We start from the raw sequence: 26,350 nt of genomic DNA on the forward strand, positions 1-26,350 counted from the left end.
GCCCAGGAACACTTACAATTGCTGGCGACCACCAGAAGTTGAGAGGCAAGAAATAGATTCCCCCTCCAAGCTCTCAGATCTGTGAGAGAATAAATTTCCATTGCTTTAAACCACCCAGTTTGTGGTAATTTTTTATGGCAGCCCTGGGAAAGCAATACAGACGGCATGAAAATCAACTCCGTGGTCAAAGACTATGAGGTTTAGTATTCATTTATCTTTTATGTAATTCAACAGACATTTGGTTTTTGCTCTTCTCTCTGATAAATCACATGATCTGAGTTAGTTTTCACTCCTTGATTCTGACAGAGACCCTTTAGGGAAAATCCCAACTGAGGGACTATAATGTACAAAAAGAATGAAGAATCTTTGAGGTTTTCGGGATATCACTAGATTCTGCAGACTGTGCAGGTGATCTTGGCCTAAACCCACAGTACCCGCCCTTCTCTGCTCCTCCTGGGAACACGCAGGTGACAGCTGACGTTCACCTGTCCTAATAAACACCCCAGGGCAGTGGTCAGACGCAGGAACGCACCAGCTGCAACTCTCCCACACGAGAAAGCACACCAGAGTAAACATGGAGACGTGCGAGCTTTCATAAGAGCACAACCCTGAACATTCACAAACGTAGGCTCCATGACTTTGATCGGTAACAATACGGAGACAATCAGATGTCAGATGCAGGATTGACCTTTATGATTCCATAAATACACCATCTCCAGAATTCTCCAAAAGTCAGCTCTGGTCATGTTACTATCCGGCACCGACACCCTTGGATGTTTCCCCAGAGAATAAAGCAAAGGTTAAATTCCTCAGCCCCCAGAGTGAAGTAAGTCAGAAAGAGAAAAACAAATATCGTATATTAACGCATATATGTGGAACCTAGAAAAATGGTACAGATGAACCGGTTTGCAGGGCAGAAATTGAGACACATGTAGAGAACAAAGGTATGGACACCAAGGCGGTAAAGCGGCAGGGCGTGGGGCTGGTGGTGTGATGAATTGGGAGATTGGGATTGACATGTATACACTAATATGTATAAAATGGATAACTAATAAGAACCTGCTGTATAAAAAAAAATAAAATTAAAAAAAAAAAAATTCCTCAGCCCTGAACTCCCCAGTCGAATGATGCCAATGAATCCAAAGCAGGAAAGGCAGTGAGTCCGTCTTCTTCCCTTTCACTTCCGGCCCCAGCGTCCCGCCCCCATGACGCAAACACGCCGCGCCGTAACGTGCGTCATCCCGGCGCGCCGCCGAGGTTCTCGGCAGAGACAGAACATGGCGGAGCTGGGAAGGGTTGCTGTGCGCGACCCGGATTCGCTGCTCCCTGGGGGCTTCTGGGCGGCGGTGGCCGTGTGGGTGGAGAGGCCGCAGGTGGCCAACAAGCGGCTGTGTGGCGCTCGCCTAGAGGCCCGGCGGAGCGTCTCCTTGCCCCGGGCCGAGCATGCCGGCCCCCGGCCGAGCTCAGGCCCCGAGCGGGAGGAGCAGGCCTCGGCGGAATGCGGGCCCAAGGAGGGGCCGGGACACGGCCAGCGTTTCCCCGAGGGGGGGCCCGGCCCTCGGCCGAGCGCAGGCCCCGAGCAAGGCCCCCAGGAGTCCCAGGGCCGGCGCCAGCAAGGGGAGGACCAGCGGGAAGCAGCCAAAGCGCCTCTGCTCTCTGGGGCCCCTGGGCAGCCCGACAAGGCTGGAGCCGGGGAGGGCGACTTCCCCGCCTCGGACCTGGATTCTCTCTGGGACGATTTCTCCCGAAGCCTCGCCAGCGGCAATCGAGAGATGCTAGCCTTCTTCACCCGCTCCTGGGCGGAATCGCAGCTAGAGGCTCAGCACGAGCTCGACGTGATTCTCAGAACCGTCATCCCGAAAACGAACACGCATTGCCCGCTCAGTGCTCCGAGGAGAGAAATTGTCGTGCAGGGTAAGAGTGTTTCTGATAGTGGCAGGTGCCAAAGATACATAGAGCCGGACACTAGTGAAAGTGGCAAGGATAGGTTTTAATTGGTAATGCGCACTATCACAGTAGGGAGAAGAGTCCAGCGTGAACTGAACTCCACTGCGATTTGTGCAGAGGTGACTGGGCTTTCTACAGGGAGAATGAAGGAAGAGGATGGGGCGGTAGAGTCAGGGAGGTGAAAAGTTAACCAGAAGCAGGAAAGGTGGGGGATCGGTCCCTGTGACACCCATCTGGGTTTGCTAACTGGTGCCTGTGGATGTTAGGTCCTCCCCTCCCACAGAGGTGGTCACAGGGGCTCTTGTTCAGGTGTGGGCTGGAACAGTCTATTCTTCTCTCACCCTTGAGTTTTTTCAGGTGGGCACTTTAAGGGGGCCTAGAGTCAGGCGAGGGATGTGGCCTTGAGCTGTTGGGAACTGTGACAGTGTTTGTTCAGGTCTTCATAGGCCAAGGTTGAACCCTAATTGACACAGGCCTCAGAGGAGCCTGCCTAGAGTTTGGTCCCGAGGAGAATCTTTCGCAGAGGATGCAGTTAGATTAAAAACCAGCCAGTAAGTGAAAAGGCACTAAAGGCACCTAGTCTGCCAGTTTCCTTGCCATGTCCTAGGGTGGTTGTAGATTTTTCATTGTTTTTGGAGGGGGCACGTAGAAATGTGAATCCTTAGTACAGAGGGTGGGGTTGTGGATTGGGGTGGTGTCTGGAAGGCTTGGGGAAGACGGTGAAGGAGCGCTGGACCATGAGTGGTAAAGAGGAATTTACTAGGTAAAGGGATAAGGGAAAAGGCCAGCTCCTGGGGCAGCTCGTAGAGGCCTCCCTCCATCTCAGAGCCGCACCCGTGGCGAATTTGTCTCATGCTCAGAGCCTCGTTGGCTTCCCCTGCTGCTGCATCTTTTCTGCCTCTAGCTGGAGACGGTTCTCAGCTGTTCAGGGCTCATGTGGCTAGGCTAAGCCCACCTGCGTAATCCAGGATACCCTCTCTCTCTTCCAAGGTCCGTAACCCTCGTCACATCTGTAGAGTCCCTTTTTGCCATGAAACAACTCCATGTGGTCACAGGTTCTGGGTGTCAGGGTGCGGGTGTCTCTGGAGGTTGTTCTGTCCACCACAAGCAGCGATGCTGAACTACTGGTGGGTGCGTACCCCCTTCCTGCCCCCCAATACTGTGGGCCTCTGTGCCCCTGTAAGACTCTCGGCAGGTGTCCCCTCCTCCAGGAGGCGCTCTCTGACCCTGCTGCCCAGACTAGTTTAGGAGCCCTTCCAGCTTTGATCACCTTTTACACTTCACCTCTCCCGGCCTGAGGGGATGAGCGCATCTGCCCACGAGGCCTTCAGACGTGGATGTCTGCGTTCTCACATGGGCTTCACGGAAGAGCGGGGCCGGCTAAGCCTGTCCTCTTCCTCTTGGTGAGCATCGCTCCTCCACAGGGGGCGCCCTTTCAGGACTACGCTCAGCTCTTTGAACACGGCTGCTCCGTGTGGCGCGGTGCAGGCTCGGGGATGCGGCCGTGGCCAGGACATTCGCTGATGTAAATCGAGTGGGGAAAAGCCCTGGAGGTTGAAGGCACGGTGGATTCAGTACTATTTTTTTGAGACCACTTTTGATGAGACTCTGAACTGAGCAGTTTTAATTGATCATCCCTATCTTTTTTTCCCCAGATGTCCTCAATGGAACTGTAATTTTTTTACCTTTGGAAGAAGACAATGAAGGGAATTTAAAGGTCAAGACGAGCAACGTGTATCAAATTCAGCTCAGTCATAGCGAAGGAGAATGGTAAGGACTGGAAAACTTATTCCTTTCTCTCAATGATTGATGCTTTAAATCAATGATTTTTAAAAATTAATTAATTAATTAATTTTGGGGGGCTGCATCGGGTCTTGGTTGCTGTGCGCGGGCTTTCTCTAGTTGCAGTGAGCGCGGGCTACTCTTTGTTGCGGTGCACGGGCTTCTCATCGCGGTGGCTTCTCTTGTTGCGGAGCACGGGCTCTAGGCGCACGGGCTTCAGTAGTTGTGGCACACGGGCTCTAGAGCACAGGCTCACTAGTTGTGGCTCTACGGCACGTGGGATCTTCTGGACCAAGGCTTGAACCCGTGTCCCCTGCGTTGGCAGGCGGATTCTTAACCACTGCGCCACCAGGGAAGCCCCAGTCAGGGATTTCCTTAGGCGACTGTAAGATTCCGGTCACCAGGGAGCAGCAGGGACTCTCTCTCAGGCGGTTCAGGTTTGTGGGAATGTGTTTTCTAGTTGGTGTTTCCCTGACGCGTCCTTGTTCCTGTTGGCACCTGGGTGGTCATAGCCTGGCTGGAGGGCCCATACATTCCGTGTAGCCTTGATGGTTAGTAGCACCTGGTTCTAGCACCGAATTCAAATAAACACAGTCCTTTCGTTATTTTGTTATTTCTTACACCTTGGTAATGGGTGGTAAGTGGAACCTTCTTTTTTATTGTCCACTGAGGCTCACGTGGTCTTAGACGTAGTGGGTATTCTGTGATGTTTATTATAAAAGCAGCAGTTTCATCTGTTCCCTTAATTCCATGTGGTGTTTGGGCCTGTCTGGAAAGTGTGAAATTTGATTTACTTCCATTTGGTATTTTTTAAATGAAAAAGTCAGAGGAAGGTTAAATCACTCGCTATTCTTCTGCTGATGTTTTCCTGAGAGCCACATGGGTCTATTCTTTCAAGACAACCTTGGGGATGAGCTTTGCATATGGTTTCATAGAGAGCGGAGGGGTACATTGGGAAGAGCTTGGTTTTGGAGTCACGTAGACCTGGGTTTCCCCACCAGCATTGAGCTTGGGTACGTTGCCTCTGTGGCCCTCAGTCTTCTCACCTCTGAAACGGGTTTAATCATTTTTGAGCCCCCAGGAGGGGGCTGGGCTGGGCTTACCAGGGACCCGTTGCAGGCTTGCACGCTGGGTGGAATACTCAGGGTCTGCTGGGGCGAAGCCTCTTGCCAGTTGTTCAATGCTCCCCGAGGGGCCTTGCCCGAGGCCCTTTCCTCTCCCCTGGAGAGTGAGGGCAGACCCTGTGGGAAAGCCGGTGTGCCCGTGTGGGTCACCCAGGGGGCGCCGACGCCGGAGCTGCGGGTGCGCGCCGGAAGCTGCCGTCCCCCCGCCTGGCTGGGGAAGCCCGGCCCGAGTCCGGCCGCGGCGGGCGCTCAGCGTGGCTGATGCGGTGGGATCCCAGCCCCTGTTCTCCGTGAGCTTCTGCGTGCCCGGCTGGCTACTCCCCACCTTTCCCGGCTGACACCTCCTGTCCCCGGGGACACCTGGGAAAGAGCGTGGGGCCCAGGAAGAGCAGAGGAAAGGCCCGAGGCCATCAGCCCCAGCAGGATAGCTTCCGAGGGGAGGGGACGGGAAAGGTGAGCATCTTGGGGCGTGTCTCTCAGTGGACACTCGGCACCTGTTACTTACGGGAGTGAGCTGTGTCCCTTTGACGTGCCTGGTGGCAAAAGCCTGACAGTCCTAACTCTCAGCAGACGGGCCACCCCTTGCCCTTGCCCCTGCCCCACGCCTGCCCCCAGCCCCGCCCCCTCACCCAGCCGCCTGTGCTTCTGCTCCTTCTTAGGGGCCCCCATTGAGCGCCACCTCCTTCTCTGTGCGCCAGCGAACTTGATGCTTCTCCCCTTCATCGCACTGCCTGGGTCGCAGCCTCGGTGGATGTGTTGTCGTGACCTGGGCCCGCGGGTTGCGCGTTTACTCAGCGCCCAGACAGCGAGCGCCCGCTGTGATCAGGCACTGCTGGGGCCCGGGTCGAGCAGCGAACAGAACAGACAGGGCCGCGGCCTGTGCGCTCTGGTGGCAGAGGACACACGGTGACCTAGAAGGCCTGTGAGCCACAGGGACTGTGTATGTGTCCTCAGCTTGGTGACCGAGCACTCAGCTTCCTGGATGGGAGATCCTCAGTGGACCAGCGTTCTACATCTGGGTAGCACATGTGAAACGTATAAAACCTAGAGAAGTTAAAGAAATCCATAGATGTTTTAGAATCTAGCTAATCAGTGCATGAAGTGGGAGGTGAGAGGAACTTCGTCGTTTGCCATCCTTCTGATGGGCTTCGTAAGTTGTGTAAATGCATTTTAACAACGTTTGCAAGAGAGGAGGAATTCTTGCTGCTTTTTAAATGTGTTTTTCTCTGTAGGATGAAAATTCTGTAACTAGTTCCAGATTGTCTTGTGTTTGGGGTACAATATTTTGTCATCGTAGCTGTCTTAATTTCTCTGTTCTTTTGGCAAAGAAATGTGTAGTTTAAAAATAAGAATTGAAACCAGCTCTGCTTATTCATATTTCTCTTATTTTCAAAGGTTCATATCTGTTTTAATTTTCTGTCCAGAAAGATGGCATTCAGATGGCATTGTGTATCCCAAACCCACCTGGCTTGGAGAAGAGTTGCTGGCCAAACTGGCCAGGTGGTGTGTGGGGAGCAGGCAGAGTGGGTTCAAAAGCACCCTGTCCCTCATTTCCATCATGAAGTACAGCAAGGCTTACCAGGCGCTTAAAGAGAAGTATAAAGACATGGTCAAGGTAATTCTGGGGAAAGACGTCTGTGACCTCCCCCACCCCCATTTAAACGAGGTGATATACCAAGCTACTGCAGGTAACATTGTTTCGCCTGTGTGCTACAGATGCAGACATTAAGTCAAAACATACCCACCTGAAGTCCCACATTGCAGCCTGTACTTTGACATAGTTAGGGATGCAGACCATAAAAACATTGGCAGTTACGCTGTGGAAAAGGATTTGTTTTTTTTTGTTTTGTTCTGTTTTGGCACGTTACTATTTTTTTTCAAGAGAACAAAAGGAAAATAATTTAATTTAAAATAATTGAATATTTAAATACTAAATTACCATAATTCTTTAGTACAAACATAAAGGTATTTGAAGAAAATACATGAAAAATTAAAGTACAAAAGCATATACTTCCAAAAAGGAGACAAATCTTGTAAAATGTCCTTAACTTTAAGATGTAAAAAGAAGGTAACAACAAACATCTGTGTATTCACACCCAGCTTAAGAAATAAAGTATCACAAGCATATCTCCATTTTTTGTGCTTTGCAAATATTGTATTTTTTACGAATTGAAGGTTTGTAACGGCCCTGCACGGAATAGGTCTGTTGGCACCATTTTCCAACAGCGTTTGCTCACTTCGTATATCTGTGTCACATTTTGGTAATTTGCACAATATTTCAAACTTTTTCATTATTATTATATTTGTCATGGTGACCTGTGATCAGTGACCTTTGATGTTACTACTATAACTCACTGAAGACTCAGATGATGGTTGGCATTTTTTTAGCAATCAAGTATTTTATTTTTTGGCTGCGCTAGGCGGCTTAACGGGATCTTAAGTCCCCAGCCAGGGGTTAAACCCACGCTCTCTGCTGTGAAAGTGCTGAGTCTTAACCACTGGACTGACAGGGAATTCCCAGCAATAAAGTATTTTTTAATTAAAGTACGTCCGTTGTTTTTTTAGACGCAATGCTATTGCACACTTAATAGACTACTCTATAGTGTAAACGGAACTTTTATATGCACTGGAAAGCCAAAAAGTCTGTGTGACTCGCCTTACTGCAATATTTACTTTGTTGGGGTGTCTGGAACTGAACTCGCAGTATCTCCGAGGCGCCTGTGCTAACGGAGTTGAACTTGCTTTGTCCTCTTCCTGTTCGTATCTCCCTCCCTTCTCCTAGAAGTAACCGCAGTTCATCGTTGCCGTGTGTTTTTGTATCAGTCCCCTCCCCCTGTGTAGCAGAGCATCCCCCAGAGTCTCAGGTGTGAAACAGTAACCACCCGTTCCTACTGGAGCTGGCTGACCTCAGCTGGGTTCCCCTTCTCTCCCAGGTCCTGGCCTAGTGGTCCTTCATTATCGTACTGTTTAGTACCTTTAAGAAGGGACTTCTTTATTCTTCCAGCTTTTAAAATTGTCCTTGGTGAGATGGTTCGTCCAAACTGTTTAATCCACTAGACTGGAAACAGAAATCTGAACGTTTAACATTGGCCATTGGTTTTTTTCTCTTCTCCCAAACTCCCGTTCTGCACGTTACTGATTTTAATAATTAGGCCTCACGCTTGCACAGCCAGTATTTTCTAGTTTCATAGTACTTGATGGTCATCCTGCATGGTAATTAAGTCAAAGTCTTTATCCCTGCTTTACAGATAGGGAGACGGGGACAAAACAGCTGAGTGACACTCCTGACAAGTGACAGCAACTCACTGACAGACCGGAGGGTGGAGCACTGACCTCCTGACCCCTGCGCCTTTGCGTCCTCGACCCCCCCGCCCCGCCCCTCATTTCCTTGTTTGTCATACTCGTCTAGAGAAGTGATGAGGGTAGTATAGCTCAGCGTTTCTCTCTGATGCCCAGTGGCCCCACCTAAATGTCTTACAGACAATGTGTTTATTCCACAGTCTTGCTTCAGACTCCATTGGTCTCAATGTGTCCTGTTACACACAGATGCGGTGAAAATTTACATATGCCCTTGAAAATGTTGTAGGTGTGGCCTGAAGTAACTGACCCTGAGAAGTTCGTGTATGAAGACGTGGCCCTTGCTGCCTACCTGCTGGTAAGACTGTTTGTGGGCTGAGTTCAGGTGGAAGGGCGGGAGGTTGCTACGGGTAGCTCAGGGCTTTTATAGTTCTGTTTGCCAAGGTTGGTTACACAAGTGATTTTTTTTTTTAACTTTGCATGGTGCTTTTGCATGAATGTAGAACAAGTCTGAATTGTGAAATGTAACCTCAGGAACTGAACTGAAGCAGTGCTTTCCTAATTAGTAGTCAGCGTGGAACACGGAGATGCTGGCTGCGTGTGGGGGCTGCCGTCGGGGCCCGTCTGAGAAGCACCTGCCTACCCGTCCTCGCGTGCGGTCTTTCTAGTTCTAGACCTTCTCGGCTGCCTTGCTGACCGCCTGGATCTGGGCAAGCCTTTAGCTTCATAGTCTTGATTTTCTCATCTATGAGCTGTTTAGAGGAGATACCTTCCAATTTCCTTTCACCCGTAATTCTCTTAGTCTTCGAAATAACATTGCTTCTCAAAGCACACAAAGCTTGAAGAGTTGAGAGAACGCCTGAAGGAGCTAACAGTAATCTGTACAGCCCTTGCCCAGAGACGACCACGTGAACGTGGACTCTGGGTGGAAGAAGACGGCTTCGATGCCCGCGCGGCGTCCGGCCGGGGCCGCGGGCGAATCCCGCCTCCCTCTGCTCACCCGGGCACCACCTGCGCGGAGGCCCGGGGCTTCGGAGGAGGCCGCTCCTCCTGTGTGCGAGAGGATCTGTCGTTCCACGTGGGGTTGTGTCTGCATTACTCTGGCGTAGAGTGAATCACAAACTGACTTTGGGTTTTTTTTTCTGTTTCCTTAGATTCTATGGGAAGAAGAGAGAGCTGAGCGGGGAGAGCCAACCAGGCAGTCCTTTGTCGACCTCGGCTGTGGGAACGGCCTCCTGGTCCACATCCTGAGCAGCGAGGGGGTAAAGCATGCCCGGGGCCGTTCCTCGTACCTTTGCTAGAGCGTCTTCAGGCCCAGCGCGAGGTCTTTCTCTGCTGGTCCGGTCTGGACTCAGAGGCGGCCTGGCTGTCGGCGTAGTGGCCGGTTGTGAACTGTGGAGCAGGCAGCTTGTAAACAGGACCAGAGACAGTGGTCTCGTTAGACTGGAAGAGGGCTCTCAGACACTCGGCCTGTGGAACCACACACTTTCAACAGCTCTGATGTTTTTGTTGTCAGTATTTTCTTGGGAAAACCCACCATTTCAAAGCACAGGGAGGGGAATATAAAGGATAAGGTGGGTTCTGCCCTAGAGAAGTTTAGATTCTAGCTCAGAGGGCAGTCAGGCACCCGTATATTGTATTGATACACATACATATGTAAAACTGTGATAGTCAGTCTTGCACCCATTTTCTGGATTGTGAAGCAGAGGCATTGAGAGCTGAGAACAGCCCCGGCCCTGGGAGCAGTTCAGGACTCGCAAGCGTCAGCTTTTCCCCGGCGTCTCGCAGCGTCCGGCGAGGCCAGTGACCTGGGTACAGCAGCGCCGTCACCTGGCCCAGTGAGCTTTGTGCTCGAGAGTGACAGTGGGGATTGAAGCCCAATGGTGGTGACCCGAAGGCTGGTTTTCTTGTGACCATAGCGTCTTGCCTTATGGACAGACACATTTGTCCTCACCTGTGGGACTTTGGAATGGGACTGTTAGACGGGGCTTTCTGAGGTGCTTTGTAAAGGAGTGAGGCTGTAGTTGTGCCCCTGTGAACAGGTTGTCTGTGGGGTGTTAGCGCACCTGGTGGTGACTAGGAGCCAGTGGGTGGAGACATGGGGGTGGGGCCCCGGGAGAGCGGCGTGTGGTCAGGGTGTGCTGGGTGAGAATGACCCTGAGGACGAGGCTCGTCTGGGGGCTGGAAGAGAAGGTGAGCCCGAGAGCTGAACTTGACCAGCTCAGAGGAGCCGGCGCCCTTTCCGGGCAGGCGTATTTCCCGGGGCTGCGTGTGGCCGTGGAGGTATTCCCACGCCTTGGCTCTGTTCCCCCTTCGCGAAGCCTCGGCAGCACAGGTTCCGTCTGTGCCCCGCGGGACGCGAGTGTCTGTTCTCAGCAGCCGAGGAGCTGAGGGTCTCCTGCACTTCACGCAGTGGGTGATACCTGCAGAGTTTGATTTGTTCTTGCTAATTTATTATGGTGTACTGGCCTTAACCTTTGATTCCTGAAATTCCTCGTTTCAGCATCCAGGCAGAGGGATTGATGTCCGAAGACGAAAAGTTTGGGACATGTACGGACCAGAGACGCACTTAGAGGTACTTCCTCTGTCCCTTCCCTTGACCTCAGCGCGGTTGTTTTAAGGGGTGTCTCTGTGTACGGGCCCGTCAGAGATGCTCATAACCACAGCAGTCCACATTCGTCTCAGTGCTCTGAGACGGTAAAAGCGGATGAAGCTTTAGACCTCCACAGCCTTCCGGTTAAACCGAAGGAGGGATGCCGGAGCCGGAGGCGTGTCTCCTTCCCCGGGTCTGCCTCAGGCCCTTTGCATCTGCTGTGGGTGCCCGAGGGGGCTCTCGGACGCCTTGGGGGCAGAGGCGGAGGACGACCCCTCCTCTGCATCTCCTCTGGTGCTTGGGACAGGCCGCACGTTCAGACCTCCACTAGGCAGTGGGTGCCCACCCTGCCAGGACCGGGCCGGGGCGGGCACCATGGGCGGTCCTGCTCTGTGAGCAGCGTGGCCAAGAGTGGCCTCCAGCAAGACGGCGAGCTGGCGAGGAGTCGGGGGAGGGGAGCGCAGTGGAGAGGCCGGACCGGGCCGCACACGTGCAGCCGTCCAGCGGAGACGGACAGCACGCCTGGCCTCAGTCGTGACCGCGGGGCTACAGGGAGCCCCGTCCGCCCCGCCGTGGTCCAGGGCAGCTCCGAGCCATCAGAGAGCGGGGTCTCCTCCGCAGCACCCCACGGCAGGTCTGGGCTCTAGCGTTTCCCGGCGTTGGTCTCTAAGAGCCCAGCCCTCCAAGCCGGCAGGGGAGCGCGGCGGTGGGGCCGCACCCTTGGCTCCGGGGCGCCGTGGGGCCTCTGCTGTCCAGCTGCCCGCGTCGCCTCTAGACCCCGTTCCTGCGCGAAGACGCGCGGGGGTGACCGGGACGCCACGTCTCATCTGCTCGAGGGCAGGATGCTGGCCGGAGAAATGAAAAGGGCGTTTGCTCTTCATTGTGGGGAACGTCAGGAACACACCGAAGTGGAGAGAAGCGCGTGCCGGACCCCAGGAGCTCATCGGCCCGCCTCAGCGGTTCTCTTGTCTCATTCCTCCCCGTCCCCGACCACAGCATCCGCCCGGCCGTGGTTTCGAAGCAGATCTCGGGTATATCATTTCATCTATGAAAAGAAAACGAAAGTTTCAAGACTTACTTGGATATTTTCTCTTTGCCTTTCTATTAAAGTCGAGAATATTATTGCAAAATATAAAAAGATTGGAGGAAGGGAGGTTTGTTTCAGCTGCCCGACAGCTTTTTATTTGCTCAGTTTCTCATTATATTTTTATACTTTGCTTTATGCTACAAGGGTTTACATTTGCTTGTATGTTCATACATTACAGTAAATTAGAACATTTAAAAAAAAAATCTCAGGTTTGAGGAATGGTGGTAAACCAGATGAAGGACTAGGGGAGGCTCTGCAGCTACATGTACAGACCACGTGTCCTTACGCAGGTAATAAAATTGGGCTCTGAATTTCGATGAGGCTGATGATCAAAGCTAAGGGAATAACGTGGTTGATTCCAAAATCCCCTGTGTCCCAGGTGAAAAAGCAAAATAATTTCTTTGGGTAAAAAGTTCACACAGCAGTTGAATAGGCTCTGTTTAAATCATGACCCCAGGGAAGAGCTGGCTGGCACAATGTGCCCCTTGGAGAACAGAGAGAAGATTCTAGTTCTTTATTCGAGGTTTCTTGTGGAGTGGGGGAAACCCCACCCCATCACTCCGTCAAGGCCTGCTAGTAGGAGTGCTGTGTCTCACCTCTCGTGGATTTTTTTCTCGTTACACCTGGACCTCTGGTCGCGGAGCTGGAAGAGTCCCGCGTGTTCCGGTGTTAAACGTGAGGGTGGAGGCTGGCCACGCTTCGAGGACACCTCTGCTCTAGAAGAACGTGGCCAGGAGCGAGCCTGCCTTTGCTGGCAGGGGCTTGGGGCTGTGTGTTTCCCAGTAAATGGCCGAGTTCCACGAATAGGCACAGTCTGGGCACTCGAAGGCCAGGCATGGGGTGCAACTTTCCTTTATTTCAAAAACCTCATTTGATTGTAAGCAAGAGACGGTTAAGAAAAACACGTGCTTTTGATAACAGCATTGTGATGAGCACAAAGTGTCCTAATTTTGTTTGTGAAGCTCTGTAGGAAATAGGAATATTGCAATTTGCCATATTCAATATCCCAAAACTTTTTCTAAGACAGGTAGAGCTTTGTTGTCTAGCATGTTGTTGGAAAGAAAACTGTAAATGTGATTATGATAATCACTAAGCGTAATTTGTTTTTGTAAACATAGACCATTTAAAGAGGCAGGCAAATTTAAATGTAGACTGGGTGGGAAGAAAGAATAAATAGTATCAAAAGTTTGTTTTGCCTACTTTTGAATTACGTATAGACCATTTTCAGTATTTCACTGAAATACTGTTTTCAGCATTTTAACATACGTGAAAATAGCACGTATGCTTATTCAAGAACCAAAAAGATGAATTTAAATTCAATTTTTATATCTATCAGCTTTGCAAAACACTCCCGTGACCTTGAAAGGTGAGTGTTAACATCACGTCTTCCCCATTTGTTCTGACCGAGAACTAACACGTCTGCTTACTTGCCTTGGGGGTTCATTCTTCAATTCTAAAATTAGAGGATTTTGAGTGGTTATATAGTCTCTTTTGTCTCTCTTTCCAGTTTTTTTTTTTTTTTAACCCTTTTTTTTACATTGAAGTATAGTGAATTTGCAGTGTTGTGTTAGTTTCGGCTGTAGTCTCCAGTTCTCACTGACAGCTTCACCATTGAGACTGTTGACTTTGATAATTAATGACGGCCTGCTGATTAGCAGAAAGGATAAGGTGTTCACTTAAAGTTCTTAAATCCTCAAAGCAAGCTGTTCCCAGCTTAACTACAGAAACTATCACAGTGGTGAACATGCCTGTTCAGTGGGTAAAAACTTGCTGTCTGAGAGTTCACAAAAGATAATAGCGTAATAGCAAAGGCTGGCGCACGCTTCTGTAAATTCTTCCTATATTTTCTCTTTTCACAGATGCGCTCATTCCGTGGGTTGTGTAAGTGCATCAGGTTCTATGTCAAGTCAGCCTCAGACCTCCCAGCTTTGCGCTCACCCCTCTGCAGGCCGTTTCTTGCTCCTCCTCCTGCCAAAAGTAAAACGGTTCACATGTCCCCTGTCTCCTTTAGCTGCTCTTATATTTATGTGAAAAGGCTATTTTTAATATCAAAAGGAGATGAGCACCTAGAAGTGTTGGCTTATCCGGCGCAGCGATGATGCTAAAAGTTGTCAGTAGCCGTGCCCTCGGGCAGGCCGGGCCGGGCACACACTTATTCACTCCTGGCCCAGCTTCCGCCTCTTGCAGATGAAGACCTGCAGCCCAGAGGGTCTGAGACCGGGCCGGGAACAGCTGCGGTTCTGCAGGGGTGGCTGCGTTTGTTGTTGCCCTCTGTGCTCTGATTTTATTTACTAGACGTTTAGTCTTGTTCTGTGTCTTCCTTTTAGGAAAGTGCAATCACACCAAATGATAAGATCCTCTTCCCGGACGTCGATTGGTTAATCGGAAACCATTCTGATGAACTGACGCCATGGATACCTGTGATTGCGGCCAGGTGAGTAGGTGGAGGTGTTAGCACAGTGGTGTCCGGGGATGTTTTGTTGCCTGAACCTCGCTGTCCAGAACCGTAGCCACTGGCTGCTTGTGGCTATCGCGTACTTGAAACGTGGCTGGTCCAGATTGATGAGATGATAATCTGTTGGATATATTGGGTTAAATTTAAAATAAATTCCACCTGTTTTATTTTGCTATTGAAGATACGGATACTAGAAAATATAAAATTATGTATGTGGTTCACACGTCCACATTATATTTTCGTTGTGATTACTTCCACAGTGTTTATATCCAGTGTTGAAAGATGTGTTTTTCCTAATAACAGGAGGGTTTGTCTTTCAGTGTAAAGACCCTCTGCTGAAATGTTTGTCTCTTCAATTTTGGGCTCTCTGCCTCAGTCAGACTTCTTTAAGATGCACGTTACCTTGCTGCCCTTTCATATTTCATTGCCGAGTCTCTTTTATCCAAGGTTCTTTTGGACTATTCTATTTATTTATTTTTTTAATGCCCTCCCCCCCCCCCTTTTCTTTTAGGTACAGTTGATTTACAGTATTATGTAGTTTCAGGCATACAACGTAGTGATTAAAAATTTTTTTGGTCGTACTGTATTTGTAGTTATCATAAAATATTTCCTGTGTTCCCTGTGCTGTACAACATATTCTTGTAGCTTATTTATGTTATACATAGTAGTTTGTACCTCTTAATCCTCTACTCCTGCCTCGCCGCTCCCCGCTTCCCTCTCCCCACTGGTGACCACTAATTCATTCTCTATATCTGTGAGTCTGTTTCTTTTTGGTTATTTTCATTCGTTTTATTTTTTAGATTCAGCATACAAGTGATAATGCACAGTATTTGTCTTTCTCTGTCTGACTTCATTTCACTAAGCATAATTCCTTCCAGGGCCATTCTTTTGGACTTTTTTAGAATAATATAGGTCAAGGAGCAAATCATAATCTTTTTTGTGCTTACCTCTGAAATTTCCTATCCAACAGCTGAAATCTCCAAGTACTTCAGAAAGTTTTAGATTACAGTTGATGGTCATAATTGCAATAGAAAAAAAATATTTTTAATAAAAGTAATTAGATTCATATTTTATTGAAAAGATACTATGCTACATTGTTTCTAGAAATTAAATTGGGGAAGGCTATAACGCTTCTTTTTATATAAAAAACAAAATTAGCCAGTAGCACATCGTTTGCATTTTGCCCTGACACACTATTGCCGTGTGGCTTTCTGGGGCATTTTCTTTATTGAATTTGTTTAAGACTTTGGGTTTCCGTGTCGCTGATTGTCTTTGAAGGTCTTCCTACAACTGCCGCTTCTTCGTCGTGCCCTGCTGCTTCTTTGACTTCATTGGGAAATACCAGCGGAGGCAGAGCAAGAAGACCCAGTACCGAGGGTACCTGGACTTCATCACCGAGGTGGGGTCGACCTGTGGCTTCCACGTGGAGGAGGATTGTCTTCGGATTCCTTCCACCAAGAGGGTGCGTCCTGGTCACCTGGGCTGTCCTCGGCGGGTGATATGTGGTGTTTAGATGGAAAGCTTGGGGCCGTCCTTGTCACAGAACCGTAGACAACACTGGGGTGGTTGCAGGTGTGACTGTCTCAGAGGTGCCCTTGCTGATCCCAACATCCCCGTCACTGGCGGGTCCAGAGGCTTGTTCTGTGCCTGCAGTCCCCTGCTTTGCAGGCGTTCTGGCACTTCCTTCTCCAGCCCTGTGGCAGCTCTGCAGGAACCCTCAGCGGGTCTTCATCCCTTTTCCAGAAACTGTGACTGCCCCTCGGGGACCCTCCCAGAGTGGGTGTCAGCTTGGCTTCTCTACAGGTTTCTGGCCGTAGTGCTGCCTGCGGCTGAACGCTCTAACTTCTGACTTAGGGTCCCAAATGACTGGCTGAAATCGCTTCAGAAGTTCAAAATGATTTCACATTTCCTCATTAAAAGACTCATTGATTCAGATTTACTTGAAATGAATTTTTCCAGGTAGAAATTGACCCTTGCACTGCCTGTGACCCTGCCAGGTGGTCGGGGCCGACCTGCTCACCACGCAGGGGGCTTGAACTTATGAGAGAGTCAGGGGAACCGTTGACATCGGTTTTATTAATCTCTGGTAACTTTCTTTCATGAGACTCTATGGGCCGTCAGTGCTTTTTGTGAAAAACTAAACACAAAAACCTGTCATCCGATCTCAGCTTGATGACTTGACAGTGGTGAAAAGGATCGAAGGTTTGAGCTTGACTCTGGGCTCTGCCACTTCCTAGCAGTGCATTCGGGGGCACAGTACAGACACTCCCTGCCCGTGTCCTCACTGCCAACGAGGGGGAGCAGCTCGCCGGCCGGTGCTGGACCCTCACTCGGGCTCCCCTGCCTGCGCTGGGCCCTCTGTCGGCTTCAGTTACGTCACTGCTGTCGCTGCTCAAGCTCGTTTTGGAACGTCCTATAGGGCTCACCTTCAGAGCATTCATGTCATTCTATTAAATGTCCTCTCTTCTGGCAAGTCAGCCTTCTGAGGTTGGAATGGAATTCTGCTGGAGTCTGGGTCACGGAGGTATGAAGAGCCTACAGTTTTGATGTTTGCATTTGCTATTCCGTTACTGGTTGCTGGAGACCATGGAGCATTGCTTAATCTCTCCGAACCTCAGTTTTCATATAACTGGGGGTCAGATGCAAGTGCGGGTGTCCACACACAGCAGCTGTTAATTGAGGACTGATTACGTGCCCCGCCTTCTCATTCCACGCACACAGAAGTTGTCACCTGCCCAAGATCACACATTCAGCAGGTGGCACAGCTGGAGAGCAGTGAGGGGTGGCTCTGATGCAACCAGATTCACCTTCATCGGGTTCGGGCCCGGAGAGGACGTCCAGAGACGCTGTACCCACTGCAGCGTCGCCGGACGGGGCCTGGCTCTCCCCGGGGCTCCTGAGGGCAGCCTTCGTCTGGACGTGCGAACGGGGAAGGGGATGGCGTGAACTGGACGTCCCCGCCATGCCAAGTGCTCTGCTAGGTGCACACGTGCTCTCCTCGCTCTGGCAGCGCTGCCCTTGAGAGCTCTGGAGGGTTACCGTCAGGGTCTGTGTGTGGGGCGGAAGAGGGGTGCAGTGGGGTGCGGCTGGTTGGCTCAGTAGAGGTGACCTTGGTCTGTCGTGTCTGTTAGGCTCTGTGGAAGTCTGAGGAGTGAAGCTTCCTGTGGGCTTTTGCTGATAGTATATTAAGTCATTGATTGGTATGAGTTTTTAAAATAAGGATTCCTTTCATGATGGGTGTCTAAGACATTCGTGGAATTTATTCTCCGGAACAAGAGAGTTCCCTGGAGAACGCTGAAATACGATTGGAACCTGCTAAAGTACTTCTGTGCTCTTTTCACGTGCAGGTGTGTCTCATTGGGAAATCCAGAACATACCCGCCCGCTGGAGAAGATTCTGTGGATGAGCGGAGAACCCGCTACATTAACAGCAGGCCGGGCGGCCCTGTGAGCCCACCTGGCCAGGTGCCTGCCCCTCCCCCACCCGGGGCCGCCGCCGGTGGTGCCGATGGCCCCGAGGGGCGTGGAGCCCTGGACGCCGGGGCCGGGCACACACCAGAGTCCTCCGCTGAAGGGCTCTGGCTGTCTGGATTTCACCCCAGAGAAAAAGTCAAGCGCGTGAGGAACTGTGCCGCCCTCCCTCGAGATTTTCTCGACCGAGTGGTTTTGCAAGTGGCGAATTTGTTGTTGGGTGGAAAGCAGTTAAACATGAGAAGTTCTCAGAGCAGGAGTGCGAAGGCCTGGAATCGAGGAGGTAACGACCACCCTGGGTACTGGCTGGGTTTCAGGCAGTGACTCTCTTCTCTTCTTAGAACCAACTTAAAACTGTGTGGTCATTTTTATTTTTATTTTTTTTATTTTTTAAATATTTGGCCGCACCGGATCTTAGTTGCCCACCTGCGGGATCTTCCTTGCGGTGTGCAGGATCTCTTAGTTGCAGCAAGTGGGCTCTTAGTTGCGGCATGCGTGTGGATGTAGTTCCCTGACCAGGGATCAGACCTGGGCCCCCTGCACTGGGAGCGCGGAGTCTTAACCACTGGACCACCAGGGATGTGCCTGTGTGGTCATTTTTAATTAAACGTCAAGAGGAGTCTTTGTCATTTTTGTCAAGTCGTTAGGAGTGTGCAGATGGGCTGAGGGAAGGAGCTTGTTGGTGGGCTGCCGCCCGAGGGGGCTGTAGGGCTTCCTGTGCAGCCAGGCGCTCGCCCTCTGAGTTTTGGGGTCACTGGAGGAGATGGAGGCCCCACCCTCAGCCTGTCGGGGACGCTGCCCGCTGGCCCCGTGGGTGGGCCGGCCCAGGGAGGGGTGAGCAGTGGGTTCTTCTCCCCCCGCAGCGTGGATGGCGCTGTGCTGAGTCTCCTTCTTCATCCTCACGCCCCTCCCATCCCTTGTGTCCCTGTGATGCGGCAGTGCCCTAGAGCTTGACCCCCTCCAGGGATCACCTGACCCTGGGAGCCTCTGGTTGGGAGAGCCTCTCTGGGGACCCGGTGGTGGCCACAGCCAGCACCGCCCTGGTGGAGGGGCTGACCATCTGCATAACTGCGGACAAGGCTGGGGAGCCGGGGGTTCTGTGGGTCGGCACCCCTCCTCGGTGCGCCCTGCGGAGGCGGGCCAAGGGGGAGGGGGGGGACGCGCCTGGGGGCTCGGAGCGGGGCCCCGAAGGGCCCAGGCTCCTCAGACCTGCGGGCGGCTCTGGACACAGGGACTCTGACCTGTGGTTCCCAGGATGGCCCTGTCCTCTGCGGGGTCCTCTGGGAACCCCTGCGCCCGGGGTGGGACGCCCTGATAGCGAGCAAAGGCGGGGTCTCCTCCTGGGCTCAGTTTGGGTGGGCAGCGGTGGCTCCGATGATGATGGGGTCTCAGGCCTGCCCGCCCATTGGAAACGTCGGGGAGCCGGGGCGCCGTCCTCCGCGGGTGGGTCTCCGAGGGCCGGGCTGGTCTGAGGTACTCCCACTGCCCCGCCCGGCGTGAGAAGCCCGCCCCGGCGGGGGCGGAGGGTTCCCTCAGCCTTGCAGCTGCACACTCCCCCCTTGGTCGCTGGATTTAGTGAGCCCTGCCCCAGCGTCAGGCTCGGGACCCCCAGTGTGTCTGAGCCCTGCGCGACGTCAGTGAGCGGGTCTGTCCCCAGGACCTCACTCATCCCAGGCTGGGGTCTACCCTCTGCCAGGCATGGCCGAGGGGACGCAGGGTGGGAGGTGGCGGGGTCGGGACACGCACACGTGGAAGGGTGAGAGGCGGCGGTGCGGGGCTGCACGTGCGAGCCCGCGCCATGGGGTTCTGGGCGGGGTGGGGGGTGGGGGTTTAATTTTCCCCTCAGACTTCCCGGCTCCTCTCGGAAGGGGTTTGAGGTGGCTGCGAGGTGGGCTTGGTGCAGGGAATTGCAGTCCCCGCCCCCGAGCAGCGGCCGGGCCGCGCGGCAGGGCTGGCTTTCCGTGTCTGGGAGGCTCGGTTGTCCTCGGGGGTCAGACACGAGCGCACGGCCTGGCATCTCAGGTGCGATGGCTCTGCCTGCGGAGTTCCAGCCAGCTGTGGACTCAGTTTAACTAAAGTTCTCGTGTGGGGGAAACCCCGTCTTCCACAGGGAGCCTGTCCTTGGCAGAAGTGGCCGGGGAGCTGGACAGAGACACGCTGCGGAGGCTGAGGCGGGAGCGCGGGGGCCTGCGGACGCTGCTGAGGAACAGCTCGCAGGTGTTCCACGGTGAGGGCCTGGCCGGGGCTCCCTCGGCTCTCGGCGCCTGAGGGTGGGCTCCACGGTTCCCGAGGCAGCGAGAGGTGGCGCTCGTGCAGATTCCACCACCACCCTCTCCTTCCTTTCCCCCCGTTTTTTAATGAAATGAACCTCATTGGAGAGGAGTTTCAGAGCTAGAGGATAGATCCCCTCATGCGCATCTCAAGTCCCGACAGGACGTGGGTCGCACCTCTGCTTCTGTGATGCTGCCAGCCTCTGCCCGGCACCCCCGGGCCCAGCCCCGCCCCGTCCAGGACGCGCCCCCTCCTCCCACGGAGGGAAGAGCCGCTGGCAGGGCCTCCTGTCGCTGGGGAGCTTTTTCGGGCGGAGCTTCAGTACTTGCTTTGCTTTGGCCTCTGGCTGCCTGCAAACCGGAAGCATCCTGAGCTCCCATCCAGGCCCTGGGCTTAGAGGAGGGAGGCCTCCCTACCCCGGCCCATGTGCCTCCACCCACCCCTACCCCCCCCCCCCACACACACTGGCGCCCTGGGATCCAGGTGGGTGGAGGGAGAAGGGCCCGGGGCCTGCGTGCTCTTCCACGCAGGCTGCAGAGCTCTGCAGAACGGGGCGCTGCCACTCCTGCCCTCCTGGAGTTTGCAGCCTGACAGGGAGGGGAAACGTCATAGATGTTTACGTGGGCACCTGGGGTTCCAAGAAGTTCTGTTAAACTTCACCAACGTACACAGAGGAGATTCTGTGTACACATCAACCGGAGGGTCCATCAGTTGTCGTGTTTGCTTCTTAAAGCTTTTTTCCCTTTGTCTTTGTGGAAGTATTTTAAGCACAGCCCAGCTGATGTGCTAGTCACCCCTAAGTACTTCTGTGCGTGGCTTTAAGAATAGTGGGCGTCTTCTTGCATCACCCTAATGTCGTAGGTGACCTTCTCGCCCAGGGAGGCCTGGCCTCACCTCAGACAGGCATCAGGAAGGCTTTGCTTAGGAAATGACATCTGAGCTGGGACTTGGCGAAGTGAACAAGGAAAAGCACTTCAGGCAGAGGGAACAGCGTGTGCGAAGTGGCAGGGTGGGGGCTTGATGAGCGAGGGGGAGGGGGAGATAGCGCTGGCAGGCTGCAGCCCCCCGTGGCCGTGCGGAGGATTTGGGCTTCTGTGACTGGCAGGGGCATGCTGACCCGCTGTGATGGTGGGGAGGGGCAGGCCCAACCGGACCGTGGGCTCGTGCAGGCGGGGCCGAGAGGTGGCCGGAGACCAGTGCGTCAGGCTCAGCACCTGCGTGGATGAAGGATGGGGTGTCCGACAAGGAGGACATGCCTGCCTGACCCCACTCTGTCCGTGCTGGGGGCTGCACGCCCAGATGACGGCCTCCCTGTCCCCACCCATCCCCAGGACCCGGCGGGTGGGTGGGCACTTCAAGCAGTGGGTCCAGCCCCTTGGGACAGGTGCCTGGGGGGTGTGTGTGGGGAGGGGTGACGGGCCCTGCTGGGCTGGGGCCTTTGCAGAGGTGGGGAGGCCACTGTGGCAGCACAGAATAGAAATCTGTCCCGAGGGCGCTGGCCAGCACTGGGCCTGAAGGCCTTGTCCCGAGCCCCGGGATCTGGACCTATCCGCCACACCGCACCTTTGTGCTCCTACCGCCAGGGTGGTCGCCGCGTGACGGGGGCCGTGGGTGGAGGGGCTGCGCACGGAGATGCGGAAGCACATCTGTCCACTCCTCGGCCTGTGGACCTCCTCGGGAGGTGAGCGTTGCCACCTTGTGGTCCCGCCTCCACGCGTGCACCTGAGAGCTCCGTGCGCAGCGCCGTGTGTGCACCACCCCGAGGCATACACACCTGTACCACCCGCCCCATGTGTGTGCCCCTGAGAGCTCGTGTGTTCACGCCCGCACCACCTTCGGGGGGCCTGGTTGTTTGTCCTTCTAGAGCTAACGTTGGTTTTCATTTCCACTTGACCTCAGTCGGCTAACTGCTGCTGTGGCGGTGGCAGTGAGCCCCGCAGTGGAGCTGGCGGGTCCAGGGTTGGGGGGTGTGGCGGGCAGCCCACTGGTGGGCGGAGAGGCTGGGGGGGGGGTGGGCCTGGCGGCTGGGAGTCCCCACCCAGCTGGGCTCCACCGCATGGAGCTTTAGCGACTACAACTCGCTGTGCCCAGGAGGCTGCTCCGCTTTCTGCTGTTCCCAGCATGTTTTTCGGTTTGGTTTCACGAAACAGTGTTCTTTTCTCCCCCGCCATAAATATGCATGTGTGTGATGGGTCTTCTGTGCGGTTTGCATCGAGGAGCACGTTTATTTTTGGAAACACTTCTGAGTAGGTGGCTTGGGGATTGAACTCCAGTGAACATTCTACACCCAGTCATGCAAAAAGTAAGCACCAAAGCTGGGTCTGACCTCTGTAGGAGATTTTTTTTTAAACTAGCATGGTTAGTTTTACACGAGTGAGGAGGTGAAAACAGTTTCCGGTGAGCACCTTGTGGGGCGGGCATGCGCCGGGCGGGCGCGGGAGGGCAGGCGCCGCCCTGGGCCGGGCGTGGAGCCCGCGCTCAGCCTTGAGGACACGGACGCAGCTCAGCAGAGGGGGGCCTGCCCAGCCTGGGGGCGGGGGCCTGTCAGCCGGCCTGGCCCCCCGGGACTTGCCGGCCCCTGCCCCCTGCAGGGCCACCCCTCGTCATCAGCGCCTGCTCCACAGGCCGTACAAATCCTGCCTGGGTCCCCTTCCCCCGACCCTGCAGGGATTGCTCTAGAAACGTGGTACGGCCGGTGGAGGGCCCGCTGCGAGCCAGCCCGCCCTGAGGGGAGGGGACGGGCCAGCCTCTGTGGAGGGTGAGGGTCTGCACTCGGCTTTGGCCCCAGCGAGCCCCTCGCCCTCTCGTCCGGCTTTGTCTTGAGCCCGTCCAGGCCATCAGGGGCTCCTCCTCTTTCTGGGGCACCCACGGCGGGAGTCTGGGGGAGTCCCGCCTCCCAGGCTCCTTGCACATGGCTGGGGGGCTCCGGCCGCCCCGCCCCGGCTAGGGCGTGTCGTTCCCGGCTGCGCCGGGAGGGGCTGCTGTGGGAGCGCCTGTGGAAGGCCGTGGCTGCCTGCCCTGCTGCCGGGCCAGGACAGCCGAGCTCTCTGCGTCTGCCGCGTTGGAAGCAGGGCCGGCCTGGCCCTTCCGAGGTGCTTCTCGGCCGCCCCCGAGGGTGAATCCCTGCCTTGTGTCCCTCGTGCGGAGAGGCACCTCTGCAGTTCCTTCCTCTGGTTTCAGGGGACAGTTTTCAATAAACATCAGTCTGCAGAGACAGACAGTCTGGTTATTGTTGCAACACGAGGCAATTTGAAAGTGAAATTCAAGCTTGAATGCACACTTTCAAGTTTTCCTTAGAAGTTGGAGAGCCAGATTTGTTCACTAAGCTTCCTTTATTTCTGCTGAGCCTTTCCGTCTCCAGGTGGCTGTATGGCTTCCAGGAAAAGCAGGACGGGTTTGGTTGCTCTGGCCCCGTCTCACGTGGGGGTGTTGGCTTCTCGGGAGGAAACGGCCCAGCGGAAGCTCCCAGCGCAGCTTCAGCCGAGTTGGGGCGACCGGTTCAGGAGGCGTTTGGGTGGCCCCGGGGTCCTCCAGCGGCCCAGCTCTGCGGTCACCCCGCCCACACAGGTCCCCCCGCCGCATCTCAGCCCCGTGCTGCTCCGTGAAGGCCTCCCGCCCTGCCCCTGCCGACAGGGCTGCCGTGCCCCTACCCGCTACTTCCCGTTTACGTTTGGGGGCTCTGCCTGTAACCCTGGTGGCCCCCGCAGCCTGCCCCTCGCCTCCGCCTGCCCGGACGGGGCCTCTCCGCCGCTCCCTCCGCTCCCTCCTCGTGATGCGGACACGTGCCCTCGAGGGCCCGTGCCGCCACGCGGACGTCCTGCCCGCGTCGGGACCACGCTCGGGGTCGTCGTTAGCCTTGTTCCACGAGCCGGTGCCCACGAGTGGTCACGCCCGGCTCCTGTCACCACCAGGACCTCCGGCGCCGGCCCCCCGCCCTCCCCCTGGTGTGCGGCAGCTCCTGACGGCTCCCAGGCGCCACAACCCTGTCCTTGCTCCCCCCAGCCCCTCCTCGTGCTCCCGTGTGTGTAGGGGGGACTGCAGGCCGCGGGCAGGTGGGGGGCTGGGGCCACCGCCCGGGATCCCAGCGCCTCTCCCCCTCCCGCCGCCGAGCCTGCCGGGGGCTGCGTCTCCCGTGGCCGCACCCCGGCCCTGGACAGCTGTCCCCACAGAGCCCGGCGACCTGCCCAGCTCGCAGTTCACGCCTCGGCTGTGTCTTCTCTCCTTGTTCCCACCCCCAGTTCTGAACGGGCGAGTTCGCCTCCGCGACTGGCGGGAAGAGAGGCCTCGGAAGGAAAAGGAACCAGAAGTAAAACGGAGGCTGTTCTCGGAAACCTTCAAAACCCGAATCTGTTGGTTTTTCACTCATCACCCTGACGGTTGTGTTCTGCCTTCGGACCGCTGCCCGTTTGCCCACGGGCCTGGGGAGCTGCGGCCGGCCACCACCAGGAAGAAAAAGCAGCCTCTGTGAGCTGCTCCGCCTGCGTGGAGGCCTGGTGCGGGGACGCCGAGCATGAGGGAGACTCCCAGCTCCGCCGAGCGCTGCGCTTCTGACCTGGTGGCGTTCAAGGTCGTTTTCCTTCCTCCTTCCTCCAGGTTCTCACAGGGGACGTGATCGCGCCCCACAGAAGCTAAAATCACTCACCCCTCCCCCCGCCCCGTCCGAGTGCTGGGTTTGTTTTAAATGTGGTCAGCATCTTTACATCAGGAAGAGAGAGTGACAGTCTCCTGGTGTCTCGTGGCTCAGGAGGTGCAGGAAGTGCTTGAACTGGCCCTTCTCAGTGTGTAGCAGGGTGGCCGCCCCGCCAACCACTAGCCGCTCCGGGGTTGGCCTCCTTCTCCTGCCCTAGATTTTCTCCCCACAGGTACCGTTAATTCTCATTCCGGGAAAACAAAAAAATCCCCAAATCCCGATGTGCTTCTATTTAAAATTGCGTTTATAGTTTTACACCAAAAGCTGTGTCAGTGATATTGTTCTGCCCCTTGATTTTCTGTGGAACGTATCCGGCGGCCTTTCCCTTGTGGAGTGTTCCTCGTGCGGGATTCTCCGTTCATTCGTGAGTGATGAGAAGGAACCCACTCCGTTCCGCTCCGTGCAGCATGACTGGGGCTGCCGCGGGGCACAGGGCCCTGCCCTCGGGAAGCCCTGGTCAGCTGGGAGTCCCCGGTGCCAGGTTGAGGTCAAGGACAGGCCAGCAGGCGCCTGGCCAGCCTCCAGGAACGGGCAGAGTTGGCCGGGTGGGGACATGGGCTGTGCCTGCCTACCACCCACCCAGCCTCTCCCTTGCGTGAGGCCCCACGAGGACATCCTGGAGGGCCTGAGTGGCCGCAGTGACGCCACTCCGGCCGTGGTTGGCTTGGCCTGTGCAGATGGAGCCATTCTTTTTTTTTTTGCCGCAGTGCGCAGCATGCGGGCTCTTAGATCAGGGATGGAACATGCACCCCCTGCGGTGGAAGCTCGGAGTCTTAACCACTGCACCACCAGGGAAGTCCCAGATGGAGCCATTCTGACCAGTGAGGTGGGAGGGGACCACCGGGGCTCCCGGGGGCGGTTTCCTGGCTGTGGAGACCCCTCCTGGTGTAGGAAGTCAAGGGGGGCAGAGCGAAAGCTGGGAGGAGCCCAGGTTCCCAGAGTCTCTGAGCTGTTATTCCCAGAGCCGAGGCGCCTCCATCCTTGAAGCCGCTGAGCTGAGGCTGCTGTTGCCGGCTGCCCGGCACATCCGGGCTGATGCCCTTCCGGACGAGCCCCCTGGCCTCCCTGCGTTGGGATCCTCCCCCCTTCTCCTCTTGGAAGGGAAGCATCCCTACGGGGTGAGCCCTGGGGCTGCCTCAGGCCTGCCCCACGTGCAGGGTGTGCCCCCCAGGCAGCCCGTCTGCCCGGGCCCGTGAGCACCTGCTCTCATTTTCCAGCACGAGGGTGTGCACTGCGGCCACCGTAGCCTGGGTCTGCGGGATCTGGACTCAAAACCCCATCCAGAGCTGCCTGTCCTGGGGCAGGCGGCGTGGCCCTCAGGAAAATGAGCTGCACCCCTACCCCCAGGTCCCGGGACGGACATCTTGTCCTGAAAAGCCCCGAGGGTACGTTCTCAGCCCAGCGTCCAGTTTGGGGTCAGGAGGATGACCTCAGCCCTCCCTGTTGCCCCGGGGACACCTGCCCCAGCTGGCGGCGTGGTCTCTGCCTGTCCCGATGGGGGCTGCCAGGCTGAGAGCTGCGCTGAGCGGGGCGCCACGCCTGCAGTTCCCCCGTGTGCCACCCAGCGTTGCCGAAATGGCTGCGATGGGCTGTGTCACCCAGATCCAGCCTCTGGGTTCCGGGAGCCATTTCTT

The 26,350-nt window shown here is 55.0% G+C and overlaps 1 protein-coding gene across 1 annotated transcript; it reads left to right on the plus strand.

The window, feature by feature from the left end:
• The first annotated feature begins 1,257 nt into the window (after nucleotides 1–1,257).
• On the plus strand, nucleotides 1,258–24,973 carry TRMT44 (tRNA methyltransferase 44 homolog). The gene is made up of 11 exons (XM_036853953.1): nucleotides 1,258–1,914; nucleotides 3,603–3,717; nucleotides 6,249–6,468; nucleotides 8,440–8,508; nucleotides 9,305–9,412; nucleotides 10,654–10,725; nucleotides 14,158–14,264; nucleotides 15,564–15,747; nucleotides 17,633–18,038; nucleotides 19,866–19,982; nucleotides 24,265–24,973. The coding sequence occupies exons 1-11, from the start codon at nucleotides 1,278–1,280 to the stop codon at nucleotides 24,492–24,494; spliced, it is 2,265 nt and encodes a 754-aa protein (XP_036709848.1). The 5' UTR covers nucleotides 1,258–1,277; the 3' UTR covers nucleotides 24,495–24,973.
• The last annotated feature ends 1,377 nt before the right edge of the window (nucleotides 24,974–26,350 follow it).

The sequence above is a fragment of the Balaenoptera musculus genome, chromosome 5, assembly GCF_009873245.2.
Source record: "Balaenoptera musculus isolate JJ_BM4_2016_0621 chromosome 5, mBalMus1.pri.v3, whole genome shotgun sequence".
NCBI classification, from domain to species: Eukaryota; Metazoa; Chordata; class Mammalia; order Artiodactyla; family Balaenopteridae; genus Balaenoptera; species Balaenoptera musculus.

Bases quoted from the DNA above. Each gene is read 5' to 3' on its own strand.
- TRMT44 (XM_036853953.1), top strand. From the start codon at position 1,278: ATGGCGGAGCTGGGAAGGGTTGCTGTGCGCGACCCGGATTCGCTGCTC. The intron at 15,748-17,632 runs GTGCGTCCTGGT...TTTCACGTGCAG, and splicing joins GGATTCCTTCCACCAAGAGG to GTGTGTCTCATTGGGAAATC. The intron at 19,983-24,264 runs GTGAGGGCCTGG...TCCCACCCCCAG, and splicing joins CAGCTCGCAGGTGTTCCACG to TTCTGAACGGGCGAGTTCGC.